The sequence below is a fragment of the Tinamus guttatus genome, unplaced genomic scaffold (assembly GCF_059628265.1).
Source record: "Tinamus guttatus ecotype Peru unplaced genomic scaffold, ASM5962826v1 Tinamus_guttatus_pri_ptg000716l, whole genome shotgun sequence".
Taxonomy (NCBI): Eukaryota; Metazoa; Chordata; class Aves; order Tinamiformes; family Tinamidae; genus Tinamus; species Tinamus guttatus.
The window spans coordinates 545901-562063 of NW_028289250.1; the positions used below are offsets into that span (position 1 = coordinate 545901).

The 16163-nt window shown below is 37.1% G+C and overlaps 1 protein-coding gene across 1 annotated transcript in view; it reads left to right on the forward strand.

The window, feature by feature from the left end:
• SYNE1 (spectrin repeat containing nuclear envelope protein 1) overlaps positions 1-16163 on the forward strand; it is a 230181-nt gene that overhangs the window by 150445 nt on the left and 63573 nt on the right. Inside the window, exons 94-106 of the mRNA XM_088537041.1 lie at positions 245-418; positions 2379-2570; positions 7330-7461; positions 8077-8183; positions 9145-9295; positions 10060-10188; positions 10342-10497; positions 11166-11375; positions 11746-11847; positions 12924-13043; positions 14310-14510; positions 15137-15310; positions 15798-15929. Coding sequence (XP_088393167.1) covers positions 245-418; positions 2379-2570; positions 7330-7461; positions 8077-8183; positions 9145-9295; positions 10060-10188; positions 10342-10497; positions 11166-11375; positions 11746-11847; positions 12924-13043; positions 14310-14510; positions 15137-15310; positions 15798-15929 — 1980 coding nt within the window. The remainder of the gene's footprint in view (positions 1-244; positions 419-2378; positions 2571-7329; positions 7462-8076; positions 8184-9144; positions 9296-10059; positions 10189-10341; positions 10498-11165; positions 11376-11745; positions 11848-12923; positions 13044-14309; positions 14511-15136; positions 15311-15797; positions 15930-16163) is intronic.

Consider the following 16163-nt stretch of genomic DNA (forward strand, 5'->3'; position numbering starts at 1 on the left):
AGAAATCAAATAATGAGAGTTTGAATACTGTTAAAATCTTTATTATTTACCTGTGGCGCTTAACATTAACATGCAGTCATTAATTTTTCCACTATAATTAAGCATTCAGAAAACCTGTCCAAACACCTTCCTGTGCTTAGGATATACTCTTTAGGATATATTTTATAGTACTTCCGTACAATAGTAGACTGTTTTATTGAATATTTCTTTAAAAAAATAAACATGTCATAATTTGTACCTCTAGGAGAAATTAAACGAGCAGCTGGAAGAACAGCGGCAAGAGCAGGCCCTTCAAAGATACTGCTCAGAAGCTGATGAGCTTGACCGTTGGCTGCTCAATACCAGAGCTACGCTGGACACATCCTTGATTACCGCTGAGGAACCTATGGACATGGAAGCTCAGCTGGTAGACTGTCAGGTAAAATTGTTAATCCCATAGTGTTTAGATGAACAGGATAGGCATAGATTTATCTGAATACAAAGATGTAATGGAGCAAATATGGAACATTAACATAATGTTAAGAACATTAATGACTTGAGTGAGCCAGCTTCTTAGAGGAGAAGAGGTTTCTGATCTCCTGAGCATCCTACATATGTTCAGTTAGCTTAACCAGCAATGACTGAAATAAAGGCCTATTCTTCAATTGTTACTGGAAGTCTACAAACAGGGCTTTAGAAAGAATAGGTAAGCATAACAGCAGGAAAACATGATACCCTGATTGCATGAATATTCAAAACTCTACAACCTTTAAGGTGACTGTTTGTTTTGTTTTAAAGGCAGCCTGTGCCTCTCATATTCTTTCCACTCCGCCCAGCCTGGAGATGCTGTGTTGTTGAGCATCTCACTTATACAAATAAGAACACCTGCAAATGGAACTTTTCTACTCCTCCTTTTCCAGCTAAAGTACACACTCCTATTAAGCAGTGGTGATTGGGACAGTGGTATGTCTTCTTTAGGAACAATCTCTTCCCAGATTCAAAAGTAAAGTCTAATAACCAGCATAATCACAAATATAATGAATATTTGTGCTTTTGATATTAATGAACTCAGAATGCAAGACAATTGCGGAAAAATATTTTGCAGCAATAGCAGTAATTACATATACTTTTATTAACAAGATCACCTATAACATCGAGATTCCTAAATCATTGGGGAAGTTTCCACTTTTAAAAGGGACTTAGAATTATACATAATCACAATTCAAAAAAAAAAAAATGGAGATGAGCAGTAGTTTCTCCTCTTCTCAAACTGCAGAGTATTTCAACTAACTCAGTGTAAATGAGAATTGAATTTCATGCAAGTTCAGTAAATTTAAATTACATATTAGTATATGTAATAGAATCTGGTTATATTTCCATGTTGTGACACTGCTTCACTATTGAAGTTTTTAGTCTGCTCAATCTCAAATATTCTTTCATTGCATGTCCTTGAAAGCTGTTTGTTTCATATAAATAAACCCTGTGAACTTAAGTAAAGCAGTATTTTTAAATAACTTGTAGGAATTTCAATATTAAAAAGAATAGTAATTAATGCTATTCAAGCAATTAATTTGCTGGTCCTTAAAACCCTAATAGAGTATGTTATTTTTTTTAATCCACTAGGTTTTTTCCTCTTTTTAATGGTCTACTCATCTTATCATGCACATATTCTTTAAAGGGCAACATTTCTATGTTTATACTTGACCAGTGCTATGGAAACCAAAACAATTAATATCGGGAGAGGTTTCTGAACAAGAATCCTGTGAGTTTGTAATTTGTAAGATGAGAATATGCCTTGTGGCTGTAATACATAGGCGATTAATGGAACATCAAGACTGTAGCTTTTGAAAATAAACATGCCAGAGATTTGCCACGTAAGTCTCTCTTTAGACTAAAGAGGATTATACAGAAATCCTTAAGACCATCATGCACCAATCAGAAAGAGCAAATAGTTAGAAGAGAAGCTTATCAATGCAGCCAGAGCAGCACATAGGAGGAGGTGGTAAGGACTTCACTGAATATACACGGAAGAGGAGGAAAGAAGTAACTCAGGCTCTGTGCGCTCTCTTTCTTGTCGTTTTGGATGTCAGTCTAGCCTCTTAGCCACAGTTACCATTAACATGCAAATAAAGACCATCTTCTCTACAACAAATCCTTTGTTTCCAGTAGCTCAACTTTTCGATTTCCTTTCTTGAAAAACATTGCAGACAAAGGTGACAAATGCAAAGGTTTGCAAGCATATTCCTAACGACTCTGGAAGGGACTGGAAAGCAAAGCAATGAAAATCTATCTTGTCATTAGCTTGGCAGAGGGTGAGGTAGGCCAAAAGTCTCCTTGCCAGGAAGTGTGACAGATGCTGGAAAATGTATGAATTTGCATCTTTGTTTTTGCTGCTGCAGAACATGCTGGTTGAAATAGAGCAGAAGGTTGTGGCCTTGTCTGAGCTGTCTGTGCACAACGAAAACTTGCTTATGGAGGGTAAAGCTCACACCAAGGATGAGGCAGAGCAGCTGGCAGTGAAGCTCAGGACTCTGAAGGGCAGCCTTCTGGAGCTGCAGAGAGTGCTTCACGACAAACAGATCAACATTCAAGTAAGTGCCTCTTTGCAATTGACTTCATAGTGAGCAAGCTCAAAAAAGGAATTGAAAGTATTTTGCTGTTATAATTGAATCTGTTCATATTTAATTAATACATGGAATTGCATTTCAAAATACTGAGTTGCATAGCAAGCTTTAGCTTACTACTTTCAAGGTTAACTGTACCGCTTTATGGTAACACTGTCATCACCTCACTATCTTCATGGAAAGGATCAAGATGATTGACTTGGTCTGAATATAATGTATTCCTGTTCCCAGTCCTCATAGTTTGATATATTCTAGTGCAGGTCACCCTTCCACCCAAAAAGAAAACAGTCCTAATATATGTATATGCTCACATACAGCAGGCACCAGGATAGCTAATGGATAACATTTTAAAATATGGCAAATAAGCAGTGGTATCATTAAACTAAACAAAATGTTCTATGGACAAAGACACAGATTTAATCTCAAGGGTTCCTGCCATCATTGTTTTATTTATTGCCACTAATTAATTTTGTTTAGCAGTTGCTTTGTTCATTCCTTAGGCTAACTAACATATGGAGAGCTGAATACACACAAGAAAGCCATGTAATGTGACTGACTGACTTTGAATTTGCTTGTTCTGTTGTGATTCTCCCCCACCCTATGTTTTCTTTTACCTCTTCTCTGGGCTTTACTGTGCAAGTTAAACATGATAAGCTTCAAAGGTTTCTAGCTTGTAATGCAGATTAAAGCCTGCCAAGAGGTTAGCCTGAAAAGTCACTTAGCATGCTAAGAACTATTTTTAGTTTAATGATCATAGTAAAACAGCCCACAGCTTCATGACCAAAAAAGAAAATAAATAAATAAGTAGCAGGTGTTTATAACTATTGCAACTAAGTATCCAAAGTATTTTGGCCAAAGAAAAATACCAGATTTGGGGAGAAAAAAAGTTGTTTGTCTCAGTTTATTAAACCTCATGATTAGACAAGTGAAAAGTATTATCAACAACATGCAGACATATAATGCTTTATCAGGGTATATCAGGTGCAAAGTGCAATGGCATGACAGACTTATTATTGCATTCTGCGTTTTAAAATATGATGGCGCTATCTAATTTACTGAAATTTTTAAAATAGATTTTGGAACGCCTTTCTGATACCTGAAATAACAACAACATTTCCATATGTAGAGTATGACTTGTTAAGATACTACAGGCATGCAAAATTTAAATTTATTTTGAAGTGAACATGTGTTTACAAAGTGCAGGTATTTTTTGGACTTTTCTTTCAGTTCATGAAAGAAAATAGGTTTAGGCATGTAACATCTCCATTTTCTATTTAGAAATTCAAAGCAATCATCAGATCAATAAAGGATATTTTGCTAAAATTTATAATAATTTCCTGTTCCAGATAGCTAGAAAATCTAATGTAACTTTTTCCTTTCTGAAATCATGTCCCACTCATGACAAAGTCTTTTTCCAAATAATCACGCATACAGTATTTCTTACAGACTGATACTCAGAGCATCAGATGTCCTAAAATATACTTGAGGAACAGTAACCCTTGCCATTATTAACCCCGAGAAATAGGAAGTGCCAGAAGCACTTTTAGCTCGTAAGTTAAGAAACACAAACTTCTTTTGAGGTGTACTGGTAACCTGCTAATTGCCCAGCAGCGTAAAGCAGCCTGTGCCCACAAGAAGGATTCTCCCATTGTAAAGACCCTGCTATATTTTCCTTCAAGCAGTTTTTCCGCAGATTTGTTACCACTGTGGTACAGGGCTTTTTTAGGAGCCAGTGGTAGATTATCTGCCTTCCTCTGGGCAACTTTCTATCTAACTGTACCTATCATTAAAGATCTGGAAAAAAAGTGAATTATTTGGAGACCAGCTGCTTGATTCATAAAATAAATCAGTGAAAATAATGAGCAAGATATTCAAGATAAGGAGATTTCCAAACTGTTTGTGTACAAAATGTAGCATTTTCCAAGTACTTTGAAATATACAGAACATTATCTTGTACAGTTATCTTCTACCATGCCTGACTTAGGCATAATAAGAATGACTTTTTATGAAGCAAAGAAGTAGAATGGATTTTGCATTGGAAAGATAATGTTGTTGATTTATTTTGATTGAAAAGTTCCATAGTTGCATTCCCTAGTATAAGTTTTATAAGGTTCAGAGTTCTTTTAAGAGATTGATTTTATCATCAGTTTCTTCAGGGATTTTCCCATTATTTACGTATTGTCAGGAAGGAAAACTTCAAGCATCGTTTTCTCTGTTGTTTGAAGGAATATTCAGATATTATTGAAATGAAATGCCCATGTGTTTTTCAGACTTACATTTTATGATTTGAGAATGATAAAGTCTGATTCACAAAGTTTTTTGTTCTAAAAAGTATGTGCAATAGAATATTTGCTATTATAGCATCATTGTACCCACAACCTTCAACATTCCTTGCTATTGTAGAAACCAAGGGACTGCTATTTATCTTAGTTACTATGACATCAAAAATCTAACTAAAATCAATCAGCCTATCCAAATGAACTAAAGATCATTCTCTAGTGGGATCTGCATGTTGAACTGTTTTTCTCATTTTTTCTCATTTTGAAATAGAAAATAAAATGTCAATTTTTTTCCTCATTCATATTAGATCTACAATTAATAATGAAAATATTCCAGATATTTTTTAAGTTTCTTAAATATTATTATAAAATATAAGCAAGAATATGGTATTTTCCAGGAATATTTAATGCCAATGCTGTCAACATATATTAAAACAAAAAAAAAGAGACATTTTCTTTAACCATTCTGAAATCCCATAAATGCCACTATTCACACTCCAGTAATGTATCAGCTTTGCTAGAAAGCTGTTCCATGAAGTATCTGCACAGACCTCATCCAGAGAGGAACAAAGCTGTCTCATGGAGCAAGGGCTAATCATTCCTTTCAGCTCAGGAAACCTGCTTAGTTTGTTTTGGTCCTCCTACAGTTTATATCCTTTAATACTCATCAGTCCTTTCAACTCCAGGACATTCCTTGCTGCCCCAGAATCAAAATCTGACACCTAATCTGAGCAAAAACAGGTTGTTTCTGTGCCTGCCCCTCTACTCAGCCCTGGTGAGGCCGCATCTGGAGTATTGTGTCCAGTTCTGGGCTCCACAGTACAAGAGGGATGTGGAGCTGCTGGAGAGAGTCCAGCGCAGGGCTACAAGGATGATCAGGGGCCTGGAACATCTGCCCTATGAGGAGAGGCTGAGGGAGCTGGGCCTGTTCAGCCTGGAGAAGAGAAGGCTGAGAGGGGATCTAATCAGTGTATATAAATACCTCAAGGGAGGGAGTGCAGAGGACGGTCATGGTCTCTTTTCAGTGGTGGCCACTGATAGGACTAGAGGAAATGGCCGGAAACTGAAACATCAAAAACTCCATAGGAACTTAAGGAAAAATTTCTTAACAGTGAGGGTGACAGAGCACTGGAACAGGCTGCCCAGAGAGGTTGTAGAGTCTCCTTCTCTGGAGATCTTCAAAACCCGCTTGGATGCAGTCCTGTGCCACGTGCTCTAGGTGTCCCTGCGTGTGCAGGGGGGTTGGACTAGATGATCTCTAGAGGTCCCTTCCAACCCTAAGCATTCTATGATTCTATGATTCTATGATTCTAAGGTGGCTGAGCTGTTCCTTGAAGGAGCAGTAGTTGGGGCAGGAGGGGTTAGTGGCATCACTTTGACTGAGCTGGTTCCTTAACAAGAGGCAAAGGCAGTTGCGGGGTCACGGACAACCTGTCCCCTCCTGAGAGTCCTCCACTTGTCTGAGCTACTGGGTGGTCTCACTGGGCTCACAACAAGAGTCAGTACATGAATCCTGCAAAAAAATGAAATACAAGAAAAGCAGAAGAGGAATTAAGCTCTAGCATCAGCTCCCAGGACTTTAAAGAAGGAAGTGCAAGCTTTACACTGGCTGTGTGCCTGCAGGTAGCACTAAATAAATCCAGAGAGAGCACTAAATAAAGCCAGAGCTACAATTCTGTCCTAAACACTGGGCCTGCTATGTTAAAAATGCATACCTTCAAATGTGTTTCTTGCTAAAATAATTTAAACTTACAAAGAACGTGAATTTCAGAAAGTGGAGAAGTAGGTAGATACATTTTTGTAATTACTAAGCCATTTACTGTTTTTTAGTTTGCTTATACAGGACACTAATCAGTCATATTGAAAAAGCATAATAGTAGAACTGGAAAGCAAAGAGATTGTTGCTACTGCTGCTCTAATATCTGTGTTTATGTCTATCTTGTCTTTTTGCTTGTTATCATATAACCAGCTGTTTATTATCTCTTTCTTTTCCTGCCAACCACAGAGAGAGTCATGTACTTAATGATAAATAAGATTTGATGAGAATGAGAAGCAACATGTTTCCATTTTCAGCTAGACAAAAGCATGGCAGAAGTGATCCGTGACTCCCTGCACTGCCAATTAGCACTGAACCCCCTCCATTACGGGGTGATGCTGGTTTTTTGGAGGGGCAGAGCAGTCCTCAGAAATTCATCCATCTGTGGTCTCTGATTTTGCTAAGCATGGTGCTGTGTGTGCATTCATTTCTATCTGTTTCTTGCTAGCAACAGAAGACCAATAAACATCAATAACCTTAAGTCATAGCTGATTTCAGAATTTGTGTGAGCCAATAACTTAACAGATGGAAAACTATACTACATGTGATTTTCACCAGCAGTTGCAGTTGCCAACTCTCTGGCAATGTAAGAGATTTTATGAAATGATGGTCTTTGATTCTTTTAACACAGGGTTTTTTACAAGAGAAGGAGGAGAGTGCTCTGGACTTGGTTTCCTCACAAACTCCCAGTGTCCAAGAATGGCTGGCACAGGCAAGAACAACTCGCTCACAGCAGCAGCAGAGCAGTCTGCAGCAACAAAAAGTTGGTGTTTTGTATTTCTTTTATCTTTATGTTACATTTAGCACTGTAGCTGAGCCATTCTTATTAATATTTCCATTCAAGTCTTCATTTTTACACTGTTCCTTATGCAGTGCTCTTGTAATGATGAACTCCAGGTCCTTATTTTGTGTCTGTGACAGACAGGTAGACTAGAGTTCCTGGGTGGCTGTTCCTAAGCCACTTACCAGCTTTATACTACTGTTTCCCACCAGTGAAATTAAACTGAATCATCTCTCAAAGTTCTTATGAGGAGATGATCCTTACTTTTGAATAAATACCATCAATACTGTCTTTACAGAAGTAAAAGATAAGCATGTTACTAGGTATATTGTGTTGCATGATACATTCACATCATCACTAGTTTAGGTTCCATAAAATGCCTGCAATGGTCCAACAACTTTTCTCAATTTATGTGTGCCTTTTTGTGTGCCTAAGTGGAGGCTTTCACTGCTTTCGATGTGCAAAGAGGCCATATCAGAAATAGCTCAGCTATCTCGACAGTTACGCAATGTAGGTATGTTCTTTTGAGGCAAAAACTGCCTGTTTAAGGTTTGTTCTGTTCTGTGTTTTGTTTTGTTTTGTAATTTGCTGTGTTAGGAGCTGGAGCAAGAGTTAGAAGAGCAGAAGAATCTGCTTCGATCTGTAGCAAGCCGTGGAGAAGAAATCCTAACACAACAAGGTGTTCCAGAAGGCCTACGTCTAAGGTGTGTTGTGGTGTGTTCTTCTGTGAAGTAAATTTCTGCAACAGTATGCTTTGTCACATTTACATCCCCTCTCACATACAAACATCTAATCTTGCGATGTGAATCGTGGCTGATCACTGTTTAAAATGTCTTCCCAGATGAGATGCTCATTACATAATTGTATTTTTCCTGCAGTTAGTGAGTATTTTTATTTTCGGAACTCAAGAGTTCTGAATTTCATCTTTGGCCTGGAGCTTCTTGCACTCTTGCCTGTTTTGGAGAAGTAGATAGCTTGAAAAGCCTCAGATCTGGCTGGGAGAGAGTTGTGCTGTATAGAAAGCAGAAGAAAAAAGCTGCATCCTGTCCATGCAGGTCTTGAGAGAGTGGAAAAGGCATGGTGTGGGGAGGAGGGAATAGGGTGAACAGCTTTAGAAGTAAGGCGTAGTTAATTCTTCTGTTAAAATACTTTCTCAATGTATCTTAGTGAGCACCTCTGTGCACGTGATGCTACATTATAGAAACAACAACAAAAAAAATCAAAAATGATGAATTTATTCTCCAGTTTACCAAAATTACACTTTTGTCATATGCTTGACCTACATTAAAATATCAGAATGTGTCTGGGAGGAGAAAAAAGAAGTAGGATAAAATAATTTTTTTAAAAATCAAGTTTTGAAGTAAGACTTGTTTAAAACATGTTTCAGTGTAGTAAAAATTTTATCTATCTAGGGTTCTGAGTTGATCTGAGTATTGGCAGCTCCAAACAGTTGCTTGCCAGTACCTTTTGTCTCATCAGCCAAATACTTCTCCTCGTTATAAACCAGTTCCCATCATACTACCTGAAAAAAACAATAAAAGATTTAGTTTAAATGCAGCATTTAGTTTAAATGCTAGAATTTCCTAACTGAAGGAGGAAAGAAATTTCTTATGCTTTTGTAACTTTTGCACTCATTAAACCTTTTATGCATTTTCCTCATTACAGTGAGAAGCCTGATACACTCTCTGAGGAATTAGGCTTGGAAGGTGAGAAGCCATCAGCTGAAGAACAGATGAAGGTGAAATGGGAAAGCCTGAATCAGGAATTCAATACTAAGCAGAGGCTTCTCCAGAAAGCTTTGGAACAAGAACAGCTGGTAGCTATTTTTAATTTCTCTGAGGGTTTTCTCTGCGTCACAACACAAGGAACTGTATATTTATGCAAATGCATTAAGTTAATACAGAGGTTAAAGAATAATTTATTTTTGTGACATCTTTATAAAATATTAAGTATTGGCACTGCTGTTGCTCTTATTCAAAGCCATTTGAATTGCACACTTCCATTCATGTGAATAAGCTGCAACGGAAAAAAAATATTCAACAAAAATTCTGATTGTGTCTACTTCAGGGTAATTCTGCAACAAATTATGCCTCTGAGTTGATCAGTACTCTGGCATTATGTGTCTAAGACTATTCATTAAATTCCTGGTCTTAGTGAGTATGTGGCAAAGAACTGAGTGATCTCAGTCTTTGAAAGTTTCCTGATTACTCAGCTAAACCTCGGAGGACAATCCAAGATCTATATTTAAATGCATCTTCTGTTTTATATTTATTAAAATAAGACCATTTTTTTTTCCAAAATACAATCTTGAAAACATATTCCAAAGATCAAAATATCTTGTATTAATTCAAGAGTTATTATTTTAGTAAAACAGGTCATTACTAATTTTTGCCACAGCTATTTATTCTTCACTTGCGATGAACCTCCTGTCATACAGTCTTTTATACAGCTTGAATGCAGAACAGTTGTGGAAGGGCCACAAGCAATATTTGGTGGTATCCTCATTAGGTGGCAAAATCTGTATGGTTGAATATTGTGTTCTGTTTATGATAGAAACATTGTTAACTTCTTTCTCAACAGCCTTATAACAGACCAAGCAGGCTGATATCTGGAGTAGCTTTGCACAAAGGAGGGCAGGATCAAGATAAATCATTAGTTTCCCCAGTGCTGGTTGAACTGAATCAGGCCTTTAAAGATGTGTCGTCTGAGGTAATATTTTATTTGTATTTATACCTATATTGAAGCAAATCATATACAATGTCCATTTTCATCAAAAGCTCTCCTAGCATTTCCCAAATATTACATGTTAGAGAGAGTACCTTGTACTTCTGCTCTGAACCTCTTTTACTTCTTTTTGCCCAGGCTGGACGTGCAGAGAAGGAGAGTCTGCATCTTGAACAGAAGTTGTATGATGGCGTCTCAGCTACCTCTTTGTGGTTAGATGGTGTAGAAGAAAACATGTTTGTTGCCACAGCTCTGCTGCCAGAGGAAACCGAAACATACCTCTGCAAGCAAGAAGTAAGGAGTCTATGAATAGCATATTTTTTGAACTGCCGAAGGCTGCATTTTACATAGTACTTCAGCAGGGAAATTTTAAAATCTTGTCTAAGTGTCCTGTCGCTGTCATAATCTCTATATACTTGCTGCCTACTGACATTGGCACAAGTAACTTTATTGCCTGCCTAAATAATACTTCAAAAAGTATCTGTCCCAAATTTTGCCTAAGCAGAAGAGAATTGAACATAGTGTTTGGAAGACTCTCCTGTTTAATTTCTTTTCTCAGTGTTAACAGACATCATCCTGTTAAAACTGAAGTTAAGTGAGCAACAGAGAAAATCTCTGGGTATAGAAACAGTACAAATTCATTGTCGTGAAATGGAATGGAGAAAGAGAAAAAACTTTTTTCTGGCAGCAGTTGCAATAAGGCAGCAACATACATTTATATATCCCAAAGCCTTTATTCAGAGTAAAAGTTCATTTACAGAGATTAATTTTGTTTCAGCATGTGTTTTCTTAGAGCAACTATTTTTACTGTTGTCAGAAATACTGTAGTTGCATAGCTTTCTCTAATGTGTGTAGATCAGCAGTGTAAAAAATTCAGTAGCTAGTTGTAAAGTGGGTGTTTGTTATGAAAATATTTTCTGTAGTGTCTAATTGTCACACTGTTTCGTTTTCCACAAAATCAGTTTCTTGCCAAAGAAATCAAAGAGATAACACAAGAAATGGATAAGAACAAGAATTTATTTACTGAAACATTTCCTGAGAATGGTGATAATAGAGACGTTATAGAAGACACTTTGGATTCTCTTCTCGGAAGACTGACCTTACTGGAGTCAGTAGTAAACCAGAGATGCCATCAGATGAAAGAAAGGCTCCAGGAAATAGTTACTTTCAAGGTGTGTTGTCCATTTGAAGGAATTAACGAGGGTGAATGATGAATGGAGATATGAAAGATTTTACTCCGACAGAATTTTTCTTAATTTTTAGACATTTCCTCGCTGAAAATAAATCTCATTCTTAGGCTGTCCAAAACTTGTCATCCTAATCATTATCCAAAATCTAAACTCACTGTTAGAAGAATTTACAATTTTTACACGTTGTAGAAGGCATCATCAATTCATAACTTCTACCTACTAGCATTATAGTAAGTGGAAATTGTTGACTATGATTTTCAAAGGAGAAAAGGCCACTTTACAGTTTGTCTTTATAAATTCTGTAAGTAATACAGCATACTAATATAATGTTTTTTGTTGTTGTCTCCTATAGAATGATCTGAAACTCCTGTTTACCTCACTGAGTGATAACAAATATTTAATTCTACAGAAACTGTCACAGGCAGTTGAGAGACCAGAAACAGAACAAGTTCAGGTATTTTTTGTCTATTATTTGCCAGCAAAATTGAGGGAAAGATTATAGAGGACAGTTGCTTTGTTTGTAAGACTGTATGTACTCCCGTAAGGTATATAATAAATACTGTATATACTGCAAAGTATATAATAAATAAAATAAAATAAAATGACGACTTCCAAAAATGTACTGTAGCTCTCTGTAAATTAAAAGAAACCTGTCTTTATTTCTACTTGACCTGGTCATACATAAAGTGGACACTATTTAAAAGAAATAGACCTTTACCGAATGTTTAAAGCCATTTTTTTGGCTGTGTTGACTTCATTCAAAAGCAAAAGGGCATTTTTCTGCCCTGATTTTTAGTAAAAGCTTTACTCTTACTCATTTTGAGTAAAATAATTTTTTATCAAGAAGTGCCTGGTGAACAATTATCATAAAAATTAATTAAGGAGACAAAATATATCTTAGTTTCTTGCTTCTGTTATTGCCAAAATGACAGATCTTTCAGCTAAACAGAAATATTGGGTTTTAGGTACTTGATATTTTTATTGGACAAAAAGGTGATAACCTACATAAACTTGCAAATACCAACCTGTATGTTTAAGTTGCCGTTTTCAATATACAAAAGGGAATTTACAAATTCTTTCCCCTTGGCAATAATTTCGACCACATTCTGGCCTCTAAACAACCCTCTAAAGATCCAAAAGAGAAGCTATTTTGCCATCATGTTTTCTGCTGTCATAGTTCTTTGCCTAGCGCTTGGATGAAAGTTACTACTAGTAGTCGTTTGGTGCCGATACTATAATTAGTAGCACAGAACTTTACAGCAAAGTTTTGTATAAACCAACATAAAATACTAAAACAGTTTGTGACAACATATTCCACACTGTCTTTAAAAACAAGCAGCTTTTATTTTTTTTCTGTATTTCTTTAATTTTTGTATTTCTTCATAGTTACTCGCTATAGGTTAAATTCATTATAAAAAAGGGAGGACTGAAAACTTCAGGCATTAAAAGAAAGGAAAATATATATAATTTATAACAGCTATAGTACTGCTATGAAAACTTCAAGCTAAATGATGTAATTTGCTAATACAGGTGATACTGCAGGCAGAAGAAGGCTTGAAGGAACTAGATGCTGGAATAAACGAATTAAAGAAGCGTGGAGACAAGCTGCAAATTGACCAACCTTCTGTGCAAGAGCTATCTAAGCTCCAGGTATGGCTCATACATTTCATTCAAGGTATTAATATGTTCCTTGTTCTTGCATCCCTATAGCCTCCTGCTATTATTATTTGCAGATTTCCCCTTCCCCTCAACTTTATTTTTTAAAGAGGCCTTTCCTCTGTTTTTTTATTGGTTTGTTGGTTGGTTGTGGATTTTTTATTTTTGTTTTTTTTGACAGTTGCGCTATTCACAATTGTGTATTTCAGTTTGGGAGACCCAACTGCATTCAGAGGGTGATTATTTTGCTATAGCTCTCCCTTTTCTGAGTGGCCTTGTAGTTTTGCTTTCTGGATTTACTTTTGTTTTTACCAATGCTTATTAGCATGTTATGAGGCTATGCCTAGCCTCATAGTTGGACCCATCTTCTGAGAACAGAATTCTCAAATTCTCAAAACCGAAGCAGGAAGGAAATAATCCTGTTTAAGTAAAGAAAAGCTTTTCTGTTTTTTTTTTTTTTTTTTTTTCATTGGGGTATATAAAATGAGAAAGAGGACACGGGAACTGCTCTTCCAGTTGATGTGTACATTTACAGTAGGGATACACTCAGTAAAATATACAAATACAGAATATCATACTTTTTTTCAATGTAAAATAGAGTATTGGCATGGGGCTGATTTGTTTTTACAGTAGGTTGTGCGTCTTGCTTGCTAAAAAAGGAAGAAGCTGTGATACAGATCACTTCCTGTGCTTGGGAGGACTGATGGGAACAAAATTGGCCTTGAGATGTCATAGACTTGAACCATGGTCAAGTCAATAGTCATAATGAATCCAACCTGCCTGCATTATAAGGAACACAATGTAAATCATGTCTGCAGTGCTCAGGCAGTGCTCAAGCAGAAGTGCTTGTGTTACTGGCTGCCTAGTCATGCTTGCAGTTTATCCCTTCCAATGTGCAGAGATGCACACTGATGCAAAGCTTTCAGGTTAATTCTGTACCGGCATGAGATCTACGTAAGGGAAGGTCTAGTCTGTTTTTCTGATGCCTTAAGTCCTGCCACCTTGCTCCTTTGCTACATAAAGCAACCCATGCTAACTTTATTCCTGAACACAGACAGTAGGAAGACTTGCAGGGTGCTGTTTATGTTTTCTTTCTATCAATGCTGTTAATTTATCAGTTAAGTCAGTATATCTACAGTCTCTCTGAGCTGAGAGTTGAAGTTATTCTGCAAACATTCAAAAAGGAACACAGAGGCAACAAGCTGGCATCTAGTCAGATGTGTGAGGTATGGATAATCGTAACTGTTTTTTATCCCCAAGGATATGTATGATGAGCTGATGATGATCATTGGATCCAGACGGAGTGACCTGAACCAGAATCTGGCTCTTAAGGGGCAATATGAGCGAGCTTTGCAGGACCTGGCTGACCTGGTAGAAACGGGCCAAGAAAAGATGGCTGGGGACCAGAAAATATTTGTTACTTCTAAAGAAGAGGTCCAATTGCTACTTGACAAACATAAGGTAGGAACCCATGATGTATTTCAAGACCAGTCATGACTGTAAGCTTGCACACAGTATATTTATAACTTTTCATTGCTGAAAGTTCAGGAGCTTTTCTGAATAGTTGGTCAGTGCTAAATTAAGATGCATTAAAAATTACTGTAGTTTAAACTGGAGTCAACGAACTGTTCTGACTGAGTGGCTCCGCTACAGGTGAACTCCAGGAAGGACTATATTTGCTTCCGCATTCTAATGACAAGTCTCCTATTCTTGTGCTGCTGTGCCAGAGAACAGTTTGAGACACGTCAATATTCTTTTTCCATTGGCAATTTAAGTTTTCAAATGACAGCCACAGTATATAATGATACACATCTTATTATTGGGAAGAATTTTATGGTGGTTATCTGATTTAAGACATTTTGTTCATGGAGTGCAAGTTGGGAACCAATTTTTATATCAAGGACAGTCTGTTTTTCATAATACTGTTTTTCTTTAAGACTTGGTGGAGGGAAAAGTTCCATGTCTGCAGATACTTACTTGATTGTACTTCTTTCATATTTTAATGGTAAATGTTAATATTGTTGAATGGTAATGAGTTAAGAATTGTACTTCTTTTCTTTTGTCTCCACCCCTTAAAAACTTCTCAGGAGTATTTTCAGGGGCTGGAGGCTCACACGATCCTGACAGAAACACTCTTTAGGAAGATGAGGAGCTTCGCCTTCTTGACAGAAACTCGGTCACATTCAGAGCTAATGACCCAAGCTTCAGCTGTGTTAAAGCAGGCCCATAAATGCGGTGTGGAGCTGGAATACATTCTAGAGGTGAGAATTTCTGTGCCTTTTTTTTTTTTTCTGTACAGCCATTGTGATGAACCAGGAGCATGTCCTGTATTTTCTGGGGAGAAACGATAGACATCAGTCCCTTTTATAATACCCAGTAGAGACTGGTGGGTGATGTGTAATCTTTGCTATTTTTATATTGGGAATTTTAGTTTCTGGACAGCACAGTATTTGGGAATACAAATTGTGATTATGTAAACCTGAAAATGCTGCTTAGCTTTAGCTGTCAAGGAGGACATGATAGCTTTATCTAGTCATAAGCCAACTCTGCATTCTAACCAAAAGTTGAGATCAACACAGAGTTGATGCTGTCAGTTGTCAGGGCATTTGTATTGTTATTTCTGTACATTCATGGCAGTGCAGCTGCAGATACAGGAAACAAGTAATATATTTAAAATTTATTCAGGAATAAAATACTTAGATAGCAAACTCAATTTTCACTATATTCATGGATAAATTGTGTTTTCAGACCTGGATCTCCCTGGATGACAAGTATCAGGAGCTCACCAGACAGCTGGAGTCTGTTGAAGGTAGTATTCCCACTGTTGGTTTGGTGGAAGAAACTGAGGATAGGCTTACAGACCGGATTGCACTGTTTCAGGTTGGTGCTTTCTGGTCATTTGTTATAGAAAAGTTGGTTGGAAGAGATCTCTGTGTATCCTACTTGGGGCAGGACTGTTTTCATGGGCCATGGCTTTCCAAACCTACAAGGATGGAGATCCCACAGCAGCACTGGGACCTGTTGCAGCTCTGTACAATCTGCTACTGAAAAGAAACTAAAACCAAACCTCTCAGGATGCAACTTGTGGCCACTGTTCTTTTTGTATTGCTTGGC